The sequence below is a fragment of the Camelus dromedarius genome, chromosome 6 (genome assembly GCF_036321535.1).
Source record: "Camelus dromedarius isolate mCamDro1 chromosome 6, mCamDro1.pat, whole genome shotgun sequence".
Classification (NCBI taxonomy): Eukaryota; Metazoa; Chordata; class Mammalia; order Artiodactyla; family Camelidae; genus Camelus; species Camelus dromedarius.
This window is the reverse complement of record NC_087441.1, coordinates 7,722,157-7,745,774: the sequence shown is the minus strand read 5'-3', so window position 1 is coordinate 7,745,774 and position 23,618 is coordinate 7,722,157. Positions and strand designations below refer to the sequence as shown.

General features: G+C 42.5%; 1 protein-coding gene across 2 annotated transcripts; it reads right to left on the bottom strand.

The window, feature by feature from the left end:
- Nucleotides 1-10,843: 10,843 nt before the first annotated feature.
- On the bottom strand, nt 10,844-23,607 carry TAGAP (T cell activation RhoGTPase activating protein). Of its 2 annotated transcripts, XR_010381201.1 has the most exons (12): nt 23,456-23,607; nt 22,767-22,851; nt 22,626-22,679; nt 22,249-22,315; nt 20,816-20,982; nt 19,978-20,139; nt 19,376-19,485; nt 17,734-17,929; nt 17,027-17,141; nt 14,780-16,363; nt 14,033-14,254; nt 10,844-11,892 (listed from the first exon to the last, which is right to left on the bottom strand). XR_010381201.1 is itself a non-coding variant. In XM_031456627.2 (10 exons), the coding sequence occupies exons 2-10, from the start codon at nt 22,791-22,793 to the stop codon at nt 15,117-15,119; spliced, it is 2,145 nt and encodes a 714-aa protein (XP_031312487.1). In that variant the 5' UTR covers nt 22,794-22,851; nt 23,456-23,607; the 3' UTR covers nt 14,306-15,116. The 2 variants fall into 2 exon arrangements, 1 of the variants encoding a protein (XP_031312487.1); XM_031456627.2 differs by lacking the exons at nt 10,844-11,892; nt 14,033-14,254 and having other exon boundaries at nt 14,306-16,363.
- Between the last annotated feature and the right edge of the window lie 11 nt (nt 23,608-23,618).

Here is a 23,618-nt window from a genome sequence, read left to right as displayed (position 1 = left end):
ATTAGGCACATGCTGATCACATACCCTGAGACTGCCCTCCCTCACCTGGACTTTAAAAATGCTTTGCTGAAACCCATCAGGGAGCTCGGACTTTTTGAGCACTAGCTGTCCCAGACTCCTTGTCTGGCACCAGACAATAAACACTGCACCTTCCTTCACTCGAGGTCTGCTGACACCGGGTTGTTCAGTAGATTGGCTTTACTGCACGGTGGGTGGGCAGACCCAAGTTTGGTAACATTTGATAACAATGTATTCTCTTTGGTTGCTTTCTCCACCTCATAGGGAACATCTTGCTAGGAAGTTTGAAGGGCGTCCCCATGACACATCCCATAGATTGAGAAGGTGAGAAGCCAGAGCTGAAGAAGTTGATGCTATAAATTACCTTGATTTTGGTGAAGAGAATATGAATTTCAAATTTATGACAGCCATTGTCAATTAATACTGACTTTCAACTTTTAAAAAAACCAAGTGTTCTGAAAAAAACAGACAGTCTTGCATTATTATTTTTTTTTCTTTAATAAGTTGATGTTATAAAGAGGATCCGGGAGCTCAGGCCGTATGAAATTGTAGGAGTTTGCCAGAAGAAGTGAGGGGGAAAAGAATACCGTGTGTGAAGCCCAAGCTGAGAGGATGCCTAGAATTGTGAGGAACTGAGAGCTTATTGTGAATTAGAATATGAGGTACAGAGAATCAAGAAATAAGTGATTAAAAGGAGATTAAAAATGTAGTAGCAGAATTCAAATCCACATTATGGAGAATGTTGTTCAAATCAGTGATTTAAAGAACCATCTTGAAAAATGTTCCCGGAACTAGAGGAAAGGATTAAAAATATTGACCCAGTGTGGGAGATGACAGGTATGTAGGAGAGCAGATAACAGGTCAACCTAAGTCTCATCTTCCTATGGGGAAACAAGTAACAACTAAAGACTTAATTTAACAGGTGTTTCCTGAGTTGAAAAAGTACTTGAGTACACAGATCAAGAGTGTTCACCACAATCCAAGGACAACTAATGGCAATATTTTTAGATTATAAGAATATAGAAAACAGATCCTATGAGCATTCAGGCAAAAGAAGCAAATTGCCTTGCAGGAATAAAAATCCCACTGTCCTTAGGCTTTTCTGCAACACCCAAGATCAGAGGACAATTAAACACATCTAATAGATTTTTCAGGGGAAAATGTTGGAAACAACCTCATACCTGCCTAAAATCCATTACCTTACAAGGCAATATTATTGACTTTCAGATTTGCAATGCCTTGCACCATGGACCATCCCGTCCCTCATTTAAAAAAAAAAATCAAAATGAAAAACTCAATAATGAGGAAATTAATGATCCACAAGGACTTATACGACCAACCGTATCCACTTTGCACCAAAATGCAGCTGTTGGGTTGACCTCCGTGTGGTATGGTCAGTTCTGCAGGCTGAGGGTGAGAACTTCCTAAGCTGTTCCTGCTGAAGCAAATCCCATTTCCCAGGAAGTGTATTTCATGTCCCACACGGTTTACCCCGTGTTTCGGAAGGAATGGCTTGTCTGATGACTGCTTAAAACTGATTTGGTTTCCAGCACCTGCCATTATTGGCTTAGCTGTTGAGATACAATGTTGAGAACTAAACACTCCCCTTTTCTCTGAACAAGAGCTGGGTAGTGCAGCTTATTGATCATTTTCATGTCCAAGAGCCTCACATATTTTCTGCATCTTTAAAATTCCGTTTGCCTGGCCAAAACTAGCAAACCGTGTATTAGCCACTGTTTAATCCTGAGGCTTCGCTTTATCTCTTCTTCCACCTGGAACCCATGAATGTCCCTGTGTTACCTATGGTTGGAAACAGCATGTTCATTATAGACATACGATGCTGATGTTTAGAAATGTAGCTTATCTGTTTTTCTATTTCTTAAAATCTCAGAATCAGATACACAATTTATCATTTCCTTTTGATCAAAGAAGTTAGTGACTCATTTCAGTAGGAGATGTAGTCTTAAAGGCACAGGAAAAAAAGACTGAGAATCGTATTTCTAGTTACCATTGCTGTGTAACTATTCCCCCCAGGAATGAGTGGCTTAAATAATAACCATTTTCTTATCCTCCCAGTTTTTGTGGGTCAGGATTTGGAGCAGAGTGCAGTGGGGATGGTTTGTCTCTCTTCCACAAGGTCTGGGACCACAGCTAGTAAAACTCAAACTGGGGATGACTTGATAGCTGGGGCTGGAAACATCTGCAAGCACTTCCACTCTCCTGTCTGGGTTGTGGTGCCTTGAATACTAGGACCGCTGAGCAGAGCAGTTTCTAACTTGCACAGACTCCAGGAAAGAGGACATAGATTCCACTTTCAGTGGGAGGAGTGTCAAAAAATTCGTGGCCCTATTTTAGAAACTACCTAATAATGAATTGTTAGCGTGAGTTTTCTTTGGCTCATTGGTTTTGGAATGGTGTTATAGGTTGAATTGTGTCCCTCCCACAAATTCATATGTTAAATTCCTGACCTTCAGCACCTTTGAAATAGGGTCTCTGCAGATATAATTAGTTTAATTAGAACAGTGCCATACTGGAATGGAGTGGGCTCCTAATCCAATATGATTGGTGTCCTTTTAAGAAGGAGAATTTGGACACAGACCCCCACACAGGGACAAAGCCCCGTGAGGATAAAGACAGATTGATGTGATGCTTCTACAAACCAAGGGATGCCAGAGACTCCCAGGGAGCTCCCAGAGGCCAGGGGACAGGCCCGGAATAGACTCCCTCACTGCCCCCAGGAGGAAGCAACCTAAGTCACTCCATGATCTTGGACTTCTAGCCTCCACAAACGTGGGAGAATAAATTCCTGGTGTTTAAGCCACCCAGTTTATGGGACTTTGTTATAGCAGCCCTAGAAAACTGATGTAGATTGTTTTTAGTTTCTTCATACTTTTCACTCTTTTCCGTATTTTTGACAAGGAACTTACGTTTCTTTGAGTAAAAATAGATTTATTTAATTTCAATTTCTAGGTTCCATAAAATGTGGGACTATACCAAAATCTTACTATAGTTTCACCTAGGTAACGCAACTATAGGTAATTTAAAAATATTCCTACTTCTCTATACTCTATTTTCTGTCATGAGTGGGTGTCACTTCTTATGGGAGGGAAGAATGCCTGTAGGAAGCAGCCATTGAAAGTAGAAAGAGTGAGGACTTCAGGGAGCTCTGCTACTTGGTAATTCTGAGCCTGTGACCTAACCTGAACGGGGAGCATTTCTCTGTGTTGCTGTGAGACACAGATGGAACAAATACACCTGAAATCACCTAACAACTGGTGTCTGGTATCTGTGCCTTGTAAGCTCCGCCTTCAGCCTCCACCATTTAGCTGGCAGCCTTGGTGACAGTGATGGGAGGGGGGTCGGGGAGGGATGAAAGACTGAAGTAACGTAAGAGCTCATGCATGTTTTTCCCTGATTGTTAATGGGAGACCAAGGGCATAAAAAGCTAAAAGCCCAGAGGTAGCTTTTACTGTGAAGCAAAGGCTGCTTGAGCCGGGAACCTCTGCTTACCCAGATCCCTCCTGAGGTTTTGGGAAGGGTCAAGGTCAAAAATGGATCCACGTGGTCATGCGGCTTTGTAAGATACGCAAAAGATATTTTTAACTACAGTCAGTTAAGACTGCTGTCTCTTTCCATTCTGACCCCCCTACCCACCTTAGATGGCTTTGGAGTGGCCATGGGGATCTGGGGACTAGGCTAAGGGAAAGCTGACTTAATTTGGGTTCAGTGAGATGTATTTACGTGGTTTGCAGTCACTTCCTTGAATGGGTAAGCTGTCCTGGGGTACAAGGGGCTCCCAGAGATTCCCACTGGCCAGTGTGCCCACTCACCCAACTTGTGACACGACTAAGAACACAGGAGAACATGTTTTACAGAGCCTAACACTGACAGTATGTGGGTAGTGGAGGAGAAACAAGGTTTGAGAAGGTAGCTTGTGGGAGAATTTTCCAGATTTTTCAGCTCCTGTATAAGAAACTTGAAAGAAATTTCTTCAGATTTGACAACAATCTTAAAAATTTGCATGACGTTACCAATAATGAGTTGAGAAGCTGAAATAAATTATTCTAAACTATTAAGGTTGATGAGAATCCCATTTTAATCAAACTAAAAATCCCAGATACAACTTTTATCTTTTTACAGAAAGTCTCATATTTATTTACAGGAGAAAGTGATTTAAAAGGGTATCCAAACAAAATCTTATTAAGAAGGGCATACAGCAAAAAGACCATTAATGAAATGTGTTAAGAAGTTGTTAATCAAAATATTATGTAATTTTGGGGAGGGATTTCGTTGTCAAACCACTGCTTCATTAAATTTATAACTTATTTCACGTGAACTTCATTAAATTTATAATTTGTGATTTGTTTCTCATTCTACATAAATATTTGTGTTCATTCTTAAATATATATTTGTAAGTTTACATCCTTTTTCTCCAAAATGATAGAAGGCATCTCAAAATCTGTGTCTGGCTTGAAAGAGCCCAAGATTCAGATTAATTCTTGTTCTTCTGCAAAGTTGTTCCTTGAATCTGATGCTAATATTTAGCATTGTAACTTCTCTGTTTTTCCATTTCCTACAGAAGAACTCAAAATCAGAGAAGCTATTTACCGATCACTTCCTTTTGATCTAAAAGGTTTCAGGGACTGTGTCTAGTAAGAGTCTGAGGATGCTAGCTGTTTACCCAGTCAGAGGAAAAGCATGACTCAGAGTGCAAGAAAGTGGCTCCCAGCTTCCCAGGAAGTTTTAAATATAAAAACACGCTGTACTTTTGAATAAAAAGTACGGTTCAAACCCAGCAGATGGAAATTTCTTTTAAAAAGATACCAAAACCCCCTCACTCTTCCTGTTCTTCAGAATGAGTTGTTTTTGCCAAAGGATCTGAGACCTGAATACATTTTTGGGAATGAATCTGGCAGGTGGTGATAAGGCCCCGAGTCCATGATTTCTTTCCATGGGGGCAGCCCCGTGACCACCCTCCTGCTCCCGCTGTGCTTGGGTGTCTTACAGTTTCAAAACACAGGGAAAAGGGACCTGCATAAGAAAATCACTTTTGCATGTATGTGGTTTTTATCTTAAAGTGAGGAACTACTCTGTGGTTTTAAAAATAGTTCAGGTCTGTGAAGCTCTATTACAGATTTATTTATAGCAGATTTATTCCAGAAAGAACATAAAACTAGTATCCAGCCTAGAGTATTTGCCCTTCAACCCCCCAGACTGGGATGGAGAAAAGTGTGTTTTCCGAATATTCATGTTCAAATGCCGACTTCATTCTTGTGCAAGTTACTTAATTTCCTCATCTATAAAACATAGATATTAATATTCACCTTATAAAGTTGTGAGAATTAAATGAGATAAAAGTAAAAATAAATAAATAAAAACCCTCTATCTAGTTATAGCACCTGGCACCAAGAAGGAGCTAAGTAAAGGCTTAAAGGAAAAGAAAAGCAATGCCTTAAATCTTACAAGGAGTTTGGAATCTAGAATATGGCGGGATAGAAGGGTCAAAGGGAAAGGATTAAATCGTGGAGCCCTTGAAATTGATGAATACTGAAGGAAGTCCTAGAAAGATGAGTGATTGTAGTTTGGAGAAATTCTAGTTTGGAGAAAGTTTTGTGTTAAGCTAAGGTGTAAGCAGATGCGTTCTGCGTAAGGAACCACTGTTATGTTTTCCTGGTTGAATTAAAGTGTTCATATTCATTTGTCTGTTCTTTCATGAACTCACCAAACACGTAAGGAACATTTAGCATATACCAGGAAGTGTTTTAGGACAGGGAGGACATAAATGCAATGCTGCTTTGTCCTCAGAGAAGTTACAATCTACTAGAGGGAGAGAAACATGAAAAAAAAAAAGGACATTAAAACGTGGGGTACAGAAGAGTAAGGGTCGGTTTTACATCAGAGAGCAGGTGGGCTCAGTGAATGCTCCATAGCAAAGATGACTCTTGAGATGAGAAGGGATCTGCGCTGCAGTGGAGGGGAGGAGCGCGGGCCAGGTAGAGAGTGGTAGTGGTGCTGGAATGAGCAAAGGCCGTGAGAATGAGCTCTGCATGTGCGTGGGATCTGCAGGTGCGGTAATGGCGTGTGGTCCAGGGGCACCTGGAGGGGCATCTGGAAGAGGCAGGGCCAGATGATGGAGGGCCTCACCTGCTATGCTTCACAGCAGGGCTATGAGGGGCCCCATCAGGGAGTAATGACAGTGGCGATGGAGGGGACTCCAAGAGCAAATAGACACCCTTTTAATGGGCCAGGCAGGAGAGTGGAATCTGAAGGGTTTGATAAACATGATGAAATGAGGTTTGGAGGATGAGGCTTCGGTTCATTGTGTGCTGTATCAGTTGCATGGGGAAGACAGTTGAGGCAAGGGTATTAATTAAGAAGACATTTTTAATTGCTTATATGTGGAATCTAAAAAAGAAAAAGGATGTAAATGAACTAATTATAACTTAGGTGATTGATTTCTTGAATATGTGTAAGCGTATTTGACTGTCCTTTATGATTGGATTACTGCATTCTGTTGATTCTTACTTTGTGGCTGGCTTTATTCTTTTGATAACTATGGAAGTTTGAAAAGCTAAAGCTCTAAACTGTTCTTAGAAACAATGAACAGTACATACATGTAAATTCTAAAATGGAAAAAAAAAGACATTTTTAAAGCCTGGGCATTTGATAATATGGGCTTGGACCAGTGGATTGTAATTTAATTTTTGCCTGTTTTCTAACTCTTTAATCGCTAGGAATGGCCAGGAAATTGGAAACATTCCTACCTCTGTTATGGGGATGGAGAATCAGACACCAATGTTCACAAATAAGATTTGAAACATGACTCAAACAATTTGTTTAAAAACTGATGTAACAGGAGGAATTGCACGCATGCAAATGAACACCTGTGAAAATTCTTAGGCAAGAACTGCTGAATTTAGCAACACCAGCTTAGCAGAGAGGAATCTCTTTTGGGGCCAAATGTCCCGTTTTACAGATTGCTTTGCTGCCTGGCTCTGCTGTAATGTTTGTCGAATAGAAAAACAATTCTATCTTTAAAGGAGTTATTGAACTTAAAAAATAAGCCTGTGGGAGAATAAAACTGCTTCTTACCCTGTTGAAAGACCAAAGACACAAAGATGCTTAAACACTCTCTAAAGATGACATTCACATGGTGTCATTAGGATCAGACTTTCTCAACCAGGACTATTTTCTCTTCCAATTAGATTATGCTGCTGTGCATGGAATTCAGGAATGAAGAAGAGGAAAAAACAGAAGGGAAACAAGTGTCCTGAGAATCAACATGTTGTAACCCAGGCCCTTAGTCTTGTCCCAACCAGTGCCATCAAAACGCTTCCCTACAGTATTTAAGACATATCTCATGTTCACCTGTGAAAAATTTTAATCTTTTAAAATAGCTTCCTTGTTTTCCTTTCTCTTCCCTAATTGTAACAGAGTTGATCTGAATTATATACGTTGAAATAGAAAGTTCAAATGACTTACACTGTATACCATTAGGGGATGTAATTAAGGCATTTTGGATGCGTGATTCCTATCAGTTTCTGAGATGACCAGGGAATGTCTTTTGGAAACTGCTTAAACTACATAAATGGATAAAAAAATATGTAAAAAATTTAGGGAGAAGCAGAAAATGCAGAGACTGTGCTGAGTTAATGTCTTTAGAATTAGCGTGTAAATTTGTCAATGTTACTTTTCAGCTTATTATTATTATATTTGTATATTATAATAGATTAAATTGTATTCACATTTTTTCTACTTTTTTATTGGGCTGAAAAACTAGTTCATTGTGTGATATTGTGATTTATGAGAAATATATATTTAGACATTCAGATGACCAAAATATATTTCTCATATATATTTGGTTTTCATTTACAGTTCCTGGTTCACAGCCCTCAAAACCCTTGGAATTTCCTAAGTGATAGAGGTGTCTTTGGTTATGTTAATGAGGTGACTTTTGGATCCCACCTAAGAATGGGGGCTGGTTGGCAGAAGAACCAACCAAGTGATTGGAAGGAGGGCTGGAGATGGAATCAATTACCAGTGGTCAGTTGGTTTAATTAATCATGCCTATGTGATGAAGCCTCCATAAAACCCCAAAAGGACAGGTTCAAAGAGCTTCCATGTTGATGAATATTGGAGATGCAGGGAGAATGGCACCTGGAGAGGACATGGAAGCTCCCTGCCCCTTCCCCATGCCTTGCCCTGTGCCTTTCTTCCATCTGGCTGTTCCTGACTTATATCTTTCTATGACACACCAGTGCTGTAGCAAGTGAAATATTTCTCTGAGTTCCGTGAGCTGCTCTAGCAAATTAATGAAACCCAAGGAGGGGGTCTTGGGAGCCTCTGATTTATAACCTGTCAGTCAGAAGCACAGGGAACAACCTGGACTTGGAACTGGCATCTGAATGCCACAGGGGTGGGGGTGGGGTGGGGGCTGTCTTGTAGGACTGAACCCTTAAACTGTGGAATCTGAGGTCCTCTCCAGATAGATAGCATTAGAATTGAGTTGAATTGTGGCATACCCAGCTGGTGTTCCAAGAATTGCTAGTTGGTGTGGGGCAACCTCTACACACACACGTTGGAATTGGGTCTAAGAACCCTTTTAATTGAAATGTGATATTTTTCTCTAAGAGGACATTTTACCATCTTGAAATTACTGACATGCAAAATTATTTTCACATTGTATATGACTATCATGTTAAAATTCCACTGTAAAAAAAGTGGAAGCTAACTCAAGGGACAAGACCTTACTCAAACATGAGCTCACCAGCATCTGTTACCTAAACAAAGTTAAATTATCAACTTTCATAATTTCTAAGACCTAACTATGTACATCGAGGGCTTGAACTGCCTCGGTTACATTTCTGAAAAGCATTTGTTGTTCTAATAGCAAAAAAAAAAAAAAAAATTGAGAAATTTAAAAATGTTCTTTGTGAGTCTGAATTTATATAGGGTTCTTTACTTGAGTTGATGGGAAACAAATAACATAACAAACAAGTTTATGAGAAGTAACCCACATTTTATGTTCACAGAGAAAACTAGCATTTATGGCACTAGATACATTTCAGGTATGGTAAAGTACATTACGCATATTATCTCATGAAGTCCGCCCATCAGCCCTATGGACTAGGTCGTATTGTCATCCCCATTTTGCAGATGGGAAAATGTAGGCACAGAGAGAGTAAGTAATTTGTCCGAGGTTAAATGGCAGGTGGTAGATTTCAAGATTTTAATTCAGGCATCCTGTCTGTGCAGACTACACCCTTTAAGCCATGGCTGTCCTCCCAGGATTGGAGTCGTCACTGTTCCCTGCAGACACCATGCTTATCCCCACCGCCACCCATCCCGTTCTGTCCTCCTGGAGTGCCCTCCTGCCTCTCTCCACTGACCATACGCTGTCCACGCTTCACTGTCTGGAAACGTTGTCGCTCTCCGTTCCCACGGCTGCTTCCCTGCCTGGTTTCCTATGGACCAAGCATGATTGCTTCCTAATGTTTGGGTCGTAACCTCTGAAAACAGCTGTTCTACCTCAAATTGCCCTGCCTCCAAGCCATCCTAGTAATCCTGACAGTTAATCACCTTAAACACACTTTCATCAAAGGCCTTGGGTGGCTCCCACTGTCTTACTTTGAATCCTAGTTTGGAGACCATTTAAGCACTAAGACCCTACAAAATCTATCTTTGACCTACTTTTCCAACTGTATCCAGATGGTGAAACACCAACCCCAGATGGTATTTCTCAGGTCATTTACACGTGCTTGGCATAAAATAAAGCCTTTAACGTTAGTTATTATTATATTGAATATATGAATAGGTAATATAGTTACATATTTCAAACACCAAAACCAGAAATGTATTATTGAAATGTCTTCTATTTATTCTTGGCCCCATCATCTCAGTTCTGATCCCCACCGGAAACATGTTAAACCACTATTATGCATTTCTTTTTTTTTCCAAGATAAATTATAGCGTACTACACACAGTGACCTGTTACATGTAGCTTTTTTTCCACTTGGTGTATCTTGGAGATCTTTCTGTGTCAATAGCTGAAAAGCTTTCTCATTTCTTTTTTATAGCTGCACAGGAATTTTTATAGCTGAATGGATGCACCATAATTTAATTAATCATAATTTAATTATTCTCTAACCATACACATTTGTGTCATTATAAGCAAGGCTAAAGCAGATATCCTCATTCACATATAATTTTGTGTGCCTGAGAACTTATTTGTAAAGTACATTCCTAGAAAAAGGATTGGTTAGAAAAATGACTTATGCATTTGTAATTTTAATAGGTATTGCCAAACTGTCCTCCAGGGTCATATCACTTTCCACTTTCAAAAAATGAATGAATCACTAGTTTCTCCACAGCCTCACCAACACGCTGTTATTAAAGTTTTAGATTTTTGCCTGTCTGATGGGAGAAATAGTGTCTTGGTGTAGTTTTAGTTTGCCTTTAAAAAATGAGTGAGTTTGAACATCTTTTCAAAAATTTAAAGGCCACTTGTTTTCCTATGTATTGGCTGACCACATCGTTTGCACATTTTAAATTGGGTTCCTCTTTTCTTTATCTATTTACAGGTACTGTATATATTATGGAAATTAGCCCTTTCTGTTATGTAAGATGCAAATACTTTCCCAAGTTTGTCATTTGTCTTTTGATTTTGTTTGTGGTGTTTTTTTCATACAGATGCTTTTTTTTTTTTTTTAATTCAAGTATAGTTGATTTACAATGTGTTGGTTTCTGGTGTACAGCATAGTGATTCAGTTATACACATTTTTTTTCATATTCTTTTTCATCATAGGTTATTACAAGCTATTGAATTTAGTTCTCTGTGCTATACAGTAGCATTCTTTTACTTTCCACATTTAAATCTTGGATCCATCTAGAATTTATCCTGGCATAGATTGTGAGATATGGTTCTACCTTTTTTCCCCCCCAGATGGCCACTCATTTATAACCGATGCCATATATTGAATTATCTTTAGATTCCCCACTGCGGTGAAATGCCACCTTCATACACTAAGGCCCCGTATGCATTCGCCTCTGCTTTTGGGCTTTCTATTCTGTTCTGTTGGTTTGCTGTCTAGTCCTGCTCCGGGACCCACCTGTTCCTATACAGAGCATGGTATAAAATCAGAGGGCTCGCCTTCTTCACTGCTCCTCTGTTCTATACTTCCCTTTCCTATTAGTTTACTGCTTTTTGAAATATGACTTTCAGATTCAGTTTGTTTAGTTCCAATAAGTAACAGCAACAACCAAAAAAAAAAAAAAAAACAAACTTCGAAAACCTCCTCTTGGTTCTTTTATTGTGAACACCTTAAGTTTATAAATTAACTTAGGAAAACTTGACATGTTTTATGACTTTGAAGCATGGAGCCCTATGTGACTGCACAGGTCACATGCCCACGAAGTGGCCTCGGGTGTGAAGGAACTGGGGCCGAGGGGGTCTGGGAGCTACCATGCCAGCCCTGGGCTGCCACCTGTTCCTTTAACAGAGAGAGAGCGCACGTCCCTGCTCTCTGTTTCCTGGAGTTTTTCTTACATGCATTCCACGACTGATGCCGTGTTATGATTATCCTCTATTTACAGGTGGAGAAGCTGATGCTTAGACAGCATGGCACCTGGTCCACGGTAGCACATCTGGGGTGTGGCCTCAGGCCCTGTGGATGTGGATCACACCCTCTTTCTTGTACCGACACATTAGCTTTCTTTTCCTACAGAGATGTTATCATTCTGTGTTTCCTTTTTCTGATGAGCTGTTGCATTCTGCAGGCGTGCTGGTCTCACCATGTGCCCTCTTTGTAGCCTATGGTAGGAGGAGGGTCCCACTTCACCCCACTGGTGGTTCCTCATTCACATTTGATTTGTACTCTGGAGTGGACACGACACAGGGCCATCAGTTCACATTTAAAATATTGCCAAAAAGTGATTCACTTTTGTCTCTAACAAAATGTTTATACTCTGATTCCTCAGTAATTCTCCCTTTGTAGATAAAGAGTTAAGATCTTACATAATTCAATTAAAAGAGAAACTCAAAATATGTGAGATCCCATCTGATGTGGGTTTCCATCCACTTGACCCTTTAGGAGGAAAGCATGTGCTGGTGGTCCTTCCACTGAGATCCCAATCAGGGAAATTCAGTTAGAATTTATTATTTTAATAGTGTGTTAGGATAAACAGTGCTGCTCACCCTTCAGATGTTCTCATGCAGGGCCCTTGGAAGATCCGTGGCCATTAACCATCATCTGTTTTATTAGTTTACAAGCCATGGCCGCCACTTCAGTGCTCTGGGACCCCAGGGTAACACAGGCATTATATTTGCTGAGTTTGAGCTCCAAAGGGATTGTGGTTTTGTTCAGCTCCAGGGCGAGTACCCAGGTTGGTTAACATCCACAGGTTCTGGACCAAGTCCTGGGTGGGGCTGAGGTGGAGGTGGGTACAGTGCATGATTGCAGGTAATCAGTGTACCGCGCGGGATGCTGGCAATGGCTTTCAGAAACCCACCCCTCCCCCTCTTTGTAGGAGGAGAGAAAATCTTGTACCTTCCCCAAGAGGGAGAAATTCCAGTCTGTTCAGTCAGATTCCAGGACAGTGAATGCTGGACATTCACCAATAGGCACTTAACTGTATGTGCTCCCCTGCCTCTTTCCTTGGTAAGAGGATCAGGATCCCTCCGAACCTAGGCCGGCCAGGGTAATGCATGGCTGCTGGGGGTGCCCAACGGCTTGGAAGCTGGGGATCAGACTTGGATTTTAGGTTGAAGCCCCTGCCTACGCCTTGACTTCCAACCTGGTTTTACCATACACCTTGCATTGGACTGTCAGGCCCACGGTGACTGTCCAATTTGTGACCGTGTGGCTCTTAAGAGGTCCGTGGAGAACAGAACTCTGTGTGAGCATCCTTGTCCATAGTATCATTTTTAATATTGCCCAGATCTCACTGCAAGCTTGGGCCCTCTGCCACCACCTTGATTTCAGTTCTAGGCTCTAGAACCATGAGATGGAACATTTCTGTTGCTACTCATTTGTGATACTTTGTTATGGCAGCACTAGCCGACTTGGGAACCAGGTTGGGTGAGCCTATTTTAAAAGGCTGGCCGACCACGTGGTTAGAAGTGGGAATACTGTGCCGTGCAGTGTCTGAAATCATTGCCCTGCCTTTTCCTCCACTGTTCAAAGGCAGTAGCGATAATGGCATTTGCTTGACTGCAAGAAACTCATAAACGTTTGTCAACAAACTGTACTATTTACGTGTAAGAGAAGACTTTCAGTCTCACTCCTACTTTGGTAAAATAAGGAAGCTTGGGGTAGGGTTTTCGTGATCTGAGTTGGGTCACATGGAGGTCAGGTCAGTGGTAACGTGGAATAGATTGGAGGCTTCCTAGCTTATGATCTTAGTCACTTTTTGATGAGAACTCTCTGATTCTCAATAAGAAGTTACTAAAGACATGAGGATTTTTTTCTTTCAATCCTGAAATACTGAGCACGATGCTTAGCACTGATAGGTGCTAAAAATCTGCAACTTTTACTATTGGTACCCAACTCTGGAAAAGAATTGTTTTTCTTAAGTTATCAGAGGGGTGGAGGGTGTCTGCCCCTTGAAATTTATGGATTATCCGTGGTTCTTACTAAAGTATTTTAGTGATATTATTGGGTCTGAAAATGCTGCCATGAGCAATCTGGGTTACAAGGTTTTAAGCTTTATACCACATTACTAATAGACCACCTCTGAAGAGAATCGGTCTTCGCTGTCTGGTAGCTTCCCACCACGAAAATACTTCACCACAAAAACATGCAGTGTTTTATGAAAGAACTTGATAAAGTAAGGAAAACTTAAGTCCAGTATATCCAAGACACTGGATAAATATCTTAATCATTGAGCGTTAAAATTCTAATATATGACATATTTCTACTACGTTTGCTAATAATCAAGCAAACTAATCATAAAAAGGTTTTTAAAAGTACCGAAAACTTAAATTCACTAAAAACCAGGAAATATTATATTTGCATACCAAATTTTCTGGTCTCTGAGTGATCATTTGCCCAAAAATTGGCTTGAAGAGGGTCCATCTTTATGGTGGTGTGAATTTCTGGACAACAGGGATTGTCTCTTCTTCCCAATCACAAGTCTCCATCTCACTATGCCTGTTAGTCCAGAATAATGAATATATGTTCAAGAAATGCTTGCTGGATGAATCAGTGTGTGAATGATTTCCTTGATGGGATTCTATGAACTGAGGGAGAGGAGGCAACATGTCAGTAAAGAAGGAACATTTTCACTTCGATATAAGGAAGGCAATTTATTGTAGTGAGATTATATGGAAGTTTTATATACGACTTTCAATGCATTATAAAGTCACTGCCTCCACACCATTGGAGCCGATGTCACTGAAGACAGAGAAACTCAAAGTGCTAGAAATCAGTTAATAATGCACAATGTAATGCATTTTCACTAACCTACCCAAATCTAAAATTAGATGACTAAAGATCACATTGAAGTCTTTTTCATACATTTTAACAACAGCCTTTTCTTTTCCTGGAGTTTGTAATGCCTTTGATAACTCCAAACACTGAACTCTATTTCTGGTCATCTGTTTCTTTCTGACTGTGGTGATTAGTTATTACAAGGCTGCTTATGAGAGTAAACTTCTAACAGAGACTTAAACATTTCCCCCTAAATGGAGTTTGTGGAAAATATGAAAATTGGCATGTTATTTGGGGCAACATAAGAAAAGAAAACATTATTTTTAAACACTAACCAATAGAAAAATGCCCCAGGAAGCGGAGGACAGCAATGCAGTTGACCGAAAGTTTACCAACAAATATATACACATATTTATGTAGAGCTTTGCACCCAATGCCATGTTTAGGCTGTGTTTTCTACGTCTGCTACACGTCACACACACGCAGGTGCGCGCAGACGCTGCCTAAGGCCCCGTGTGGTTGTGTGCTATCCTCTCTCAGGAGGCCTCTACCCAACTTTCTAAAGGAGCTTATTCATGACTTTTTGGAAAACAGAGTCCAAAAGCGGTTCACATGACACAGTCACGCACTCAGAGATGCCGGGAGCTGTGTCCTGGCGTCAGGCCCACCAGCCTAAACGTAGGATTCTTTAGCGTATCGGAGCTGCTCGGCCTCAAAGACGGGGTGATAACACCGTCGGAGCAGGGAGTCCTGCTCGCCCTGCTGGCGAGGCTCCAACACAGTTCTCGGCCGCTGCAGCTCTGGCCTCCCGGGGACAGTCACCTGTCCTCTCGTTTCTATAGAAGCGCAGACAGTCCCGCTCTCCGTCCAGCTCCCAGTCCTGGGCCACCGTCGGTGCCTGCCCAGCGGCTCTTGACTGCACGTGTTTCTTGCATCCCCTCCACGGTGGGAAGGGAGAGGAGGTGGCAAGCCTGAGTCCAGGCTGAGCATCCTGGCCCTCATGCTGCCCACCGTCTGGGCCCCGACGGCCGCAAGCTCCAAGGCCTGGTGCCGCATGGCCTCCTCGTAGGAGGGTGGGCTTCCTGGGCTCCTCTGAGGGAACACGTACTCCACCGAGAGGGCGCAGGACCCCGAGTGAAACTCTCCAGCTGTTTGGCCGTGGACTTCAGAGGCGTTCTCCTGGACAATTCGGCCAGCGAGCTGGCTTTCTTTTTTCAACCCTCTATTTGCTTGGTCCCTGGTGATGGCCTTGGCTCTCACAGCCTCAGAGCTGGGGGTTTTGGTCAGCACTCTTCTGTGAGAGGCAAAGGAGAACGACATGGAGTGCTTTTTGATTTCTCTGCTGGGCTTACTTTTCTCAGCCTTTGTGAAAGACTGGTGTCTGGTGAAGAAGAAGTTTCTTTTGGGACTGGAAGGAGAAGTCACGGGCGAGCCGTCGGGGGAAGTGTCCAGAGAGCCACTGGAGGCGGCCTGGGGCGCTGGTCTATGCGGTAACCCCAAAACCTGAGTCGAGTCCTGCACCCTCAGGTCCTGGGGCCTCTGGTTTTTGCCTTGAGCTGCAGGAAACACCTCCTCAGAAAATGGGTCCTCAGCTTCCTCGCTTGCAAAACAGGAGGCTGCCCGGGCCAGGGTGAAGTCATCCTCACTTCGCGTTAATTTTTGGTTTGTTTTCCAGCCCTCGAGATGCTTGGGGATGGATGCCATGCTGGGGTCCGAGTACCTCCGGTCCACCTGACTGAGGGAGCCCTTCAGTCTGGCCACCGTGCTGGCAATGGGCTCCCAGGTGTGCTGCCGGCCTCTGGGCTCCAGGCCGGCAGCCGGGTCCGAGGGCCCCGGGGGCCGCCTGCTGGGGGAGGAGTCCATGTCGGGGTCGGGATCGTTGCTGTCGTAGGCCGAGTCGTTCAGCAGGGTTGACATGTCTGGGGAAGTAAAGGGACAGCTGAGTTTTTGTTCCGTTACTTTTAGAAATAAGTTTTAGTACAGTCCACCCTGCTGGTGTCAAGTGAGGCGCTGGGTGATTAGGCGATGCTGCTTTGAGGCTTGCTGTGAAAGACACTGGCCACGTTAAACTTTTGTTTCCACAGCTAGTATTCTGAGGCGGAGAAGAGAAGTTGGAAAATGAAAGGAGAGAGGGAGAGAAAAGCGAGAAAGCAGTATTTCACTGAAAACGGACTGATCTGAAATGTTAAGACTGGTCCTTTCGATGGCTATTTAATTGAGTCTGCCCCTATTTTAATGGACCCATATTCCATCGTGTGGAAGCAGAAGTTTCTCACCCCAACCCTCTAGCTTAAGGTTACTTAGTAAAATCATCAGTTCTCATGATTTTACAGAAGGAAGGGTAAGTTCCTGGCTGAGGCTGAACAGGGATCTGCAGCCTGAGGTGATATTGCAGGAAAATTTGAGAGAAAAGTTTCCATGTTTAAGAGCTTCCCTCCAGACTGGAGTCTACCCTGACTTGGTGATTTGTGAAGGTAATTTCTGCTTCAGATACCAGAGATGCCTTCCACTACTGGCGTGGACTGGTAGACGGGCATGAACTTGACCCCACCGTCAAAATCAATCCACAGCACACTCTGTACCTGAACCGTCAGTGTGTTCCAGGGAATCATCAGAAGCAGTGCTGGAATGTGCTGGAATGGTCTCCCCAAATATTTCCAAGCAGTTATCGATGAGAAATTCCACCAGCATCTTAACCTGTGAGGAAAAATTAACAGGTCGTCAGCTTAAAGAGATCTTTTTTTTTAGAAGTGGGGGGTTGGTTAAGAATGGGGGCATAGTGGGGGTCATTAGGGAGGTGCCAAGTGAGCATAAGAGATCTTTATGTGTCTGAAAAGAGCATCCAGAAAATCAGCAACAATCATCTATATTAAAATTCTTTTTGAGATGTGCATTTTTAATTCGAGAATTAAAAAATATCTATTACGTTAAAGTAACTAACATTTTCATTTCAGTAAGAAGTTTCCCAAATTGGTATTGGACTGACAGAGTGTGATGCAAGAAACAGAAAAAAAAAAATGCACGGGCCTTTGCACCCGGGGGAACAGTCACGTGAGACGGGCAGCACTTGTCCTCTGTCTGGGAGGACAGAGGACAAAGGCCTCATTTTATTCAGTTTCGTCAAGTGCAGGCATCCAAGAGAGAACCATGATGAAAGCACTCGCATTGTGCACTTCCATGGTGGTCTTGAGTGCGTGTGAGAAAGTCAGAGGTGTTTTACTGCTTGGCTTTTGCAAACAGATAATGAGACCAGACATTGGGAATTTCTCAGAACTAGCCAGGAGCCAACCTTATTGTTCACGTCTCTCCGGGCTTCGAACGACAGGTGCTGGTCGTTGTCTGGGGTCAGCATGTTGGGTCCGATGCAGATGGCCAGGTTGCTGGCATCCATCCTGTTGACCTCAGAGTTCCTGCTGATCAGGTGGAGCACAGAGACCAGGTGCTTGAGCAGCAGGAGGTTGGGCCGCGGGAGCTTCGCTGCAACCCTGGAACGGGATTCGGGGGAGGCTCGTGTTAGAGGAAGCTCCTGGCCTGCTCGGCTTCAGTGTAGCAAGTTGAAAGTTTCTGCCTAACCCAGACTTCCTTCAAAATGAGGAAGGTGCATTTTCACAAGAAATGTTGCAAAATGTTCATTCAGACACTTCCAGTGGCCACTGACAGGGAACGAACAAGTTAACCACAAAACCTTCAAGCCCGCAGAAAATGGTCTTTATGATGAGGATGCCAGTAACATAGTCCTTTATTATTTATATAGATCTTAGATTATAAAGAATTAACTCCTGCGATAACCTCCATAGTTTAATACATTTTGAAAATTATCCTGTTGAATGATCATTTAGCCATGGAGAATGTCTCTGCTTCTAACACTGCAAGACTGATTTTTTAAGAACACAATCATTTGCTTTTTTTGTTTTAACGGAGGTGCTGGGGATTGAACCCAGGACCTCGTGCATGCTAAGCATGTGCTCTACCACTTAGATGTATGAATTTTTATGAATTGTGCTCATCAAACGAAAATGACACATTTTCTACACCATTTTGAGAAAACCTGATGGAAAATAAATTGGCTGTACGAGCAGGTTCAAAACCATGGTCAAGGGGCACTTACACGGCAACACTGGTACCACTACTAATAAATTAGGCTTGTAAAGCCTCACATTTTTAAAAAATGAAATGATGGCTCTTACATAAGAACCATTCATTTCTCATAAGAAGTTATTGTTATGAAAGAGCTTTTGTGTCTTTAAGTAGAAACTTATTGTGATAATCTTCAGATTTTCAGTTTGGGGACAGACACTCTAATGTCTTCAGTTCAACATATATTTCTTTGAAAATCCTTAGCAGCGTGAGACGATCATAATACACAGACTTTCACAGGATTTGGCAAAAGTGCTGAAATTTTAAAGTTAGGTGTTTAAGATTCTCTAGTCACTAACACGGCATGCTTTCATTTCCGTATGTAATTATGTTTTGCTCTCATTGGAATTTGTTTTTATATTGTTTTCATCTTCGTTAATTAGAGGAGTATGAAATGCCATGGAATTTAATGAACAGTCGATCCTAGATTGTTTGTTATGCTTTTAGGGATGTTTTATGGGAGAACCGTTGCTTTGCGTGACACCAGCATGTACAGGTTAAGGACACCCCAGATTCCCACACCTGGCTGGTTAGCCTGCTTTGAGGCTTTACCTATGACATATTTTTTGACTCCCCCACCTCTTGGAGTTTGTGAGCACCGAAGTTTGCTCTGCCTTTTGAAGAGGTGCTTCCTTTCGTTTGGCTAAAAGTACTTTCTAGAAACTTCCAGGGTACCTCTTGATTTTCCCTCTGGGAGTAGATGGACATTTCTTCTACTTCCCTACACACTGCAGTATTGGTACAACACTCTGACAGTTATGTGAAGAATCAAAGGAAGGGGACCGTGAACTTACTGCTTCAGGGCCTCAATCCTGTCCTCCTCACTCTGCTTCTCCAGGGCGCCCATCCACTCCTCAAACAGGTCACAGGACAGAAGCTTCAGCGGGATACTTCTGAGGAAGTCCTGGAGGATGGACAGGGATGGTTCGTGTTACATAACGTGCTGCCACCTTAACTTTCACCTTGTCTGTTGCATCTCAGGGACTCTGCTCATCCTCCCGCAGGCTGCGACCGCTTCCTTCCTGCATTCACTTAGTCAGGGGAATCTCTCTCACCTGCTTGTCTCTCAGCAACTTCCTAACTACAGGCCCAGTAAGGCCATCAGCCAAGGGGCCACCAGATTAAGGGGAATGGACTAGGCCATGGGACGGTCCAAGTGCCTTTTCTTATCACAATTTGGAGGAAATTTAATGCATCACTTTCTGTTGGAATCCGGGGTCACAGAAACAGAGATGCTGATGTAAATAAATAAATAACAAAGGGCTTAACTAAAAAAATTTAAGTCCAAGGTCAGCTTCCTTTGCTTTGCAGGGCAAAGAGCCCACCTCTTACTTCCTGAGAGCTGGTGTGTCAGAGCCCGTCAGCAGGTTATCTGGCACCAACGCCGGGAACTCACCTTGAAGACCACGGCCAGGAGGTGCACAGGGAGGCTTTTGAGGTCCACCGCGCCTCCAGAGTTGAGCTCCTCCTTGAGCTCCTTGCGGGCTTTCTCGTTGGCTGCTTTCCTGAATATCCCTTCAGTGGAAGGGCCTTTAAGGCACAGAATAGTGAGGATATCCTGAAGGGAAGGGGAGCAGAAACAGGAGATGGTTACCCTTGGTTTGAAGACACACTTTGCTGCTACTAATACAGGAGAAATCTATGTTTAGGTAGGACAAGGGGAATTAAGACAGCGGGCGTGACCGTGGCTGACTTTACTGTCATACAGTACAGTCCTCTTCATAACAGTGAGTTCTCCAGGATACTAAGACAGTCTTAACAAGAGGCTATTAACGCCAGTTTCCCCTTTCAGTCCAGTTGCTGTCAACTGTCTTCCTCTACCCTGCCATTCGTCTAAGAGGAGGTAAATTGTGAAAACTCGAATTTGCACATTCTAGAACTATTTCAGGCCTCCCTTTCAAGTCATGGCATATAAACATTGGATCTCTGATCAGAAACTCTGTAAGTCTCTGTCTGTTGACTTTTCAGAAGCTACACATTTTCAGCATTCCTAACTCTATGAAGTCAGAAGGATGGAGGGCCCATCACCCTGAGCTCACAGGCAAATACAACTGCTTTCCAGAATGTAAGTAGCCAGGTGTTCTCCCCACTGCACTCGTAAGTGGAAACACCATGTCCCAAAGTGGAAAAAACTCAAGAACGGCCCCAACAAGTCTGGCATGAGAGTGACATTCAGATTTCCCAAGGGTTTTCCCGGCTGGCGGAGGTGGGGCCACGAGTAACTGTGCGCCCACCTGGATGGGTCTGGGGAGCGTGTCGTTGTTGCTGCAGATGGCTGACAGGGGCTGGTCAAATAGCGACGCCTTCAACTCTGGCTCCGAAGCCCCAGGAAAGTCTGACGAAGAGGAAAGCCTTCTCATGAGAAAGAGCCAGGACAGCACCTTCTTTCTCTTCTTAATTTCTACAGCCGAGAAAACAAGGCAAAGAGAAATGAGGTTAAAATACTGACTGCACAGAAGGTCCGGATAAGACAACAGATACTGTCCTCTATGGTTTGCTGAGTGGGGGAAATAATTTTGAAAAACTGAGGAAGCAAAGGGTGTGAATCTTAATCTAGACAAACTGACCCGAAAAACAACCACATTGTTACCAGGGCAACCAGCCCCTCAGCATCAACACCAGGGTTCCTCAAAGTCTCCACCTTTCCTGTTTTCACTCTTCACCAGCTGTTTGCTACAGAAAATTAACAAAACCCAGCTAAACAGGTCATAAACAACCATCTTAACCTAAATAGCCACAGTGAACATTTCTCATGTGAAATAGAGTATTTTGATTTCCTCCTTTGATTAGTGAAGAAAATGAAACTTACACAGGGAGAGGAAGTGACTTGCTCAAGACCATTTTGAAGGCTCTGCTCTGGGCGGGCCCTTAAACCTCTGTGGCCACGCTAGCACGCGCCACTAGAGGGAGCTACACCTTCAGCCTGTCTGCAGCCACTGGCAGGGTTTTCCCGGGCAGGGCAGCCACAAATTCCTGCGGGAAGGTTTGAAACTAGACCCAGCAACTGGAAAATTGTCAGTAAAACTGTACCAAGATATCCTATCCTCGCAGAATCCTGAAGACGTGTGTGCAATGGGTAGAACATCTCACAAGTTTCCTTCTTTCTCTAGTTATAAAAAGCTGTATTTTCTAAATGCATTGCCACATGTTTCTATACATCTTATAGTGAAAGTGGAAGAGGAGGGACAGAGAACTGGATTGTTCTTATAGTTCAGGAGAACTGGGTCAGTGTGACATTATAATGCAATGACTTGTGGAAGAAATGAAGAGTGAACGGTGGGTTCTTTGGAATTTGCGATTAGCAACAATTGCTTCATGGGCTCTTAGAATCATTTTCTCCATTAGAGAAGGAAGAAAATGGAAAAGGCACTGTGTATTTTTCACACACATGCACACTTTAATTGTCAAGACGTAAATGGCTAGGAGGTCTGTAACCCCAGGAAGACCCCCTCCGGATTGCTGGGGCGTTGGCTTGGGGAGGAGTTTTTCTATCAGAGCACTTGCTCTCCAGTGAGCTGGAGCCTTCCTGCCATGTGAGTGTTAATGCTCTGCGGTCTTTAAAAGAACAATTCTAGAAAAGATTCCTAGTAAAGCACTGTGGTTTTGCAAACCAAGAGCATTTGCTGTTAGCATTTACATATAAGATCAGTATGCTTTCAAAACTCACCAATTAGGTGGCAAAGGCTGTCTTCACTCTGACATGATGCCAACAGAGGGTGTTCCTTGATATCACCCTAGAAATATTATTTATCTTAGTTAAAAGTAATGATTGAAGAAATCCGCCCAGTCTTCCCCACAAAATACACCTTCAACATTTTATTCATATTAAAGATTAGTCCATAGAGTCTATTAATTTATTCTAGCTTCTAGAAACAATATTACAGTCTGGCTTATCATATAGGATCTCAACAATATTAGTGCTTAATTTATACATTTATTATATTAACTTTCTAATCTGATAACTCAACAAGCGATAGTCAATTAAAACAAAGTGTTCCATCTTCTCACAGTGCAGATAAAAAGATTTAAAAATTGCTTTCTTACCTCTGAGTGACATTCAATTAATGTCTCCATATTAGTGGCATTTAGTGTTTTTGACTAAAAGAGAAAAAAATACATTGGGTAAACATCTTTGACTCCTGCCTTGAGAAAGCATGAATTTCTAAATATCGGGAGGGCACCTACAGCATTGCAGCTGCTGGTCAACTTCATCAGAGTTGGGGCTGACTGTCTGGTGATGAATTTTGCTCCCGTGTGGCCTTGGCTCTGTCTACAAGAAATCATATGGGAAAGCGTTAGGAGGGAGACACATAACGCACTGGCCAATTTCAGTGCCACTCTGACAAAACACACAGTTTGAAACTATGAGGTAGAAAAGTTTTCATTTAAAGTCAGTTACATATTACCAAATAGCTTATGCTATTAAGAGCAGCACCACAAAGCACACATTGCTAAATGTTTTAAGTCTCATATCTTCCTTATGCCAAACTTTGTTATTCATTTATTATATTCCTGTCAGGAGATAATTTGAAAACAATTTGAATTACAACTAACATTTTTTGGACAGCTCACTATGTATCAGGGTACTGTCTGTATTAAGTGCTTTGCATGGATTTTCCCATCTAACCCGAAAAGGAAAGAACTTATTCCTAGGATGCTGCTTACAGGAGACATAAAACAAAGATAACATTTACAGAATTCCTATACTCCCAAAGTGCAGGCTTCACGTTAAAGCAAAGCTCTCCGAGTTTGTTCTTTATAACACTATCTATTGCATGTTCCACGGTACAGCTGTTTTCTGTTGGATGTGATCTTAAAGCCCAGTGTCCCGCTAGAAAGCTTACTTTCTCGTCATGTTAATTTATGGTACTTACCCTCGGAGGGCCTCCAGCCAGAGATCTTTTACCTCCTGGGAACTGTGGAAAATGCGAGAAACAGCATGACACTCTGCTCAGACGAATTCACCGTTAGACAGAAGACTGAACCGCTCTAGCTTCACGTGTTCTGTGTTATAAGGGAGAGGGGGCGGGCAGGTGG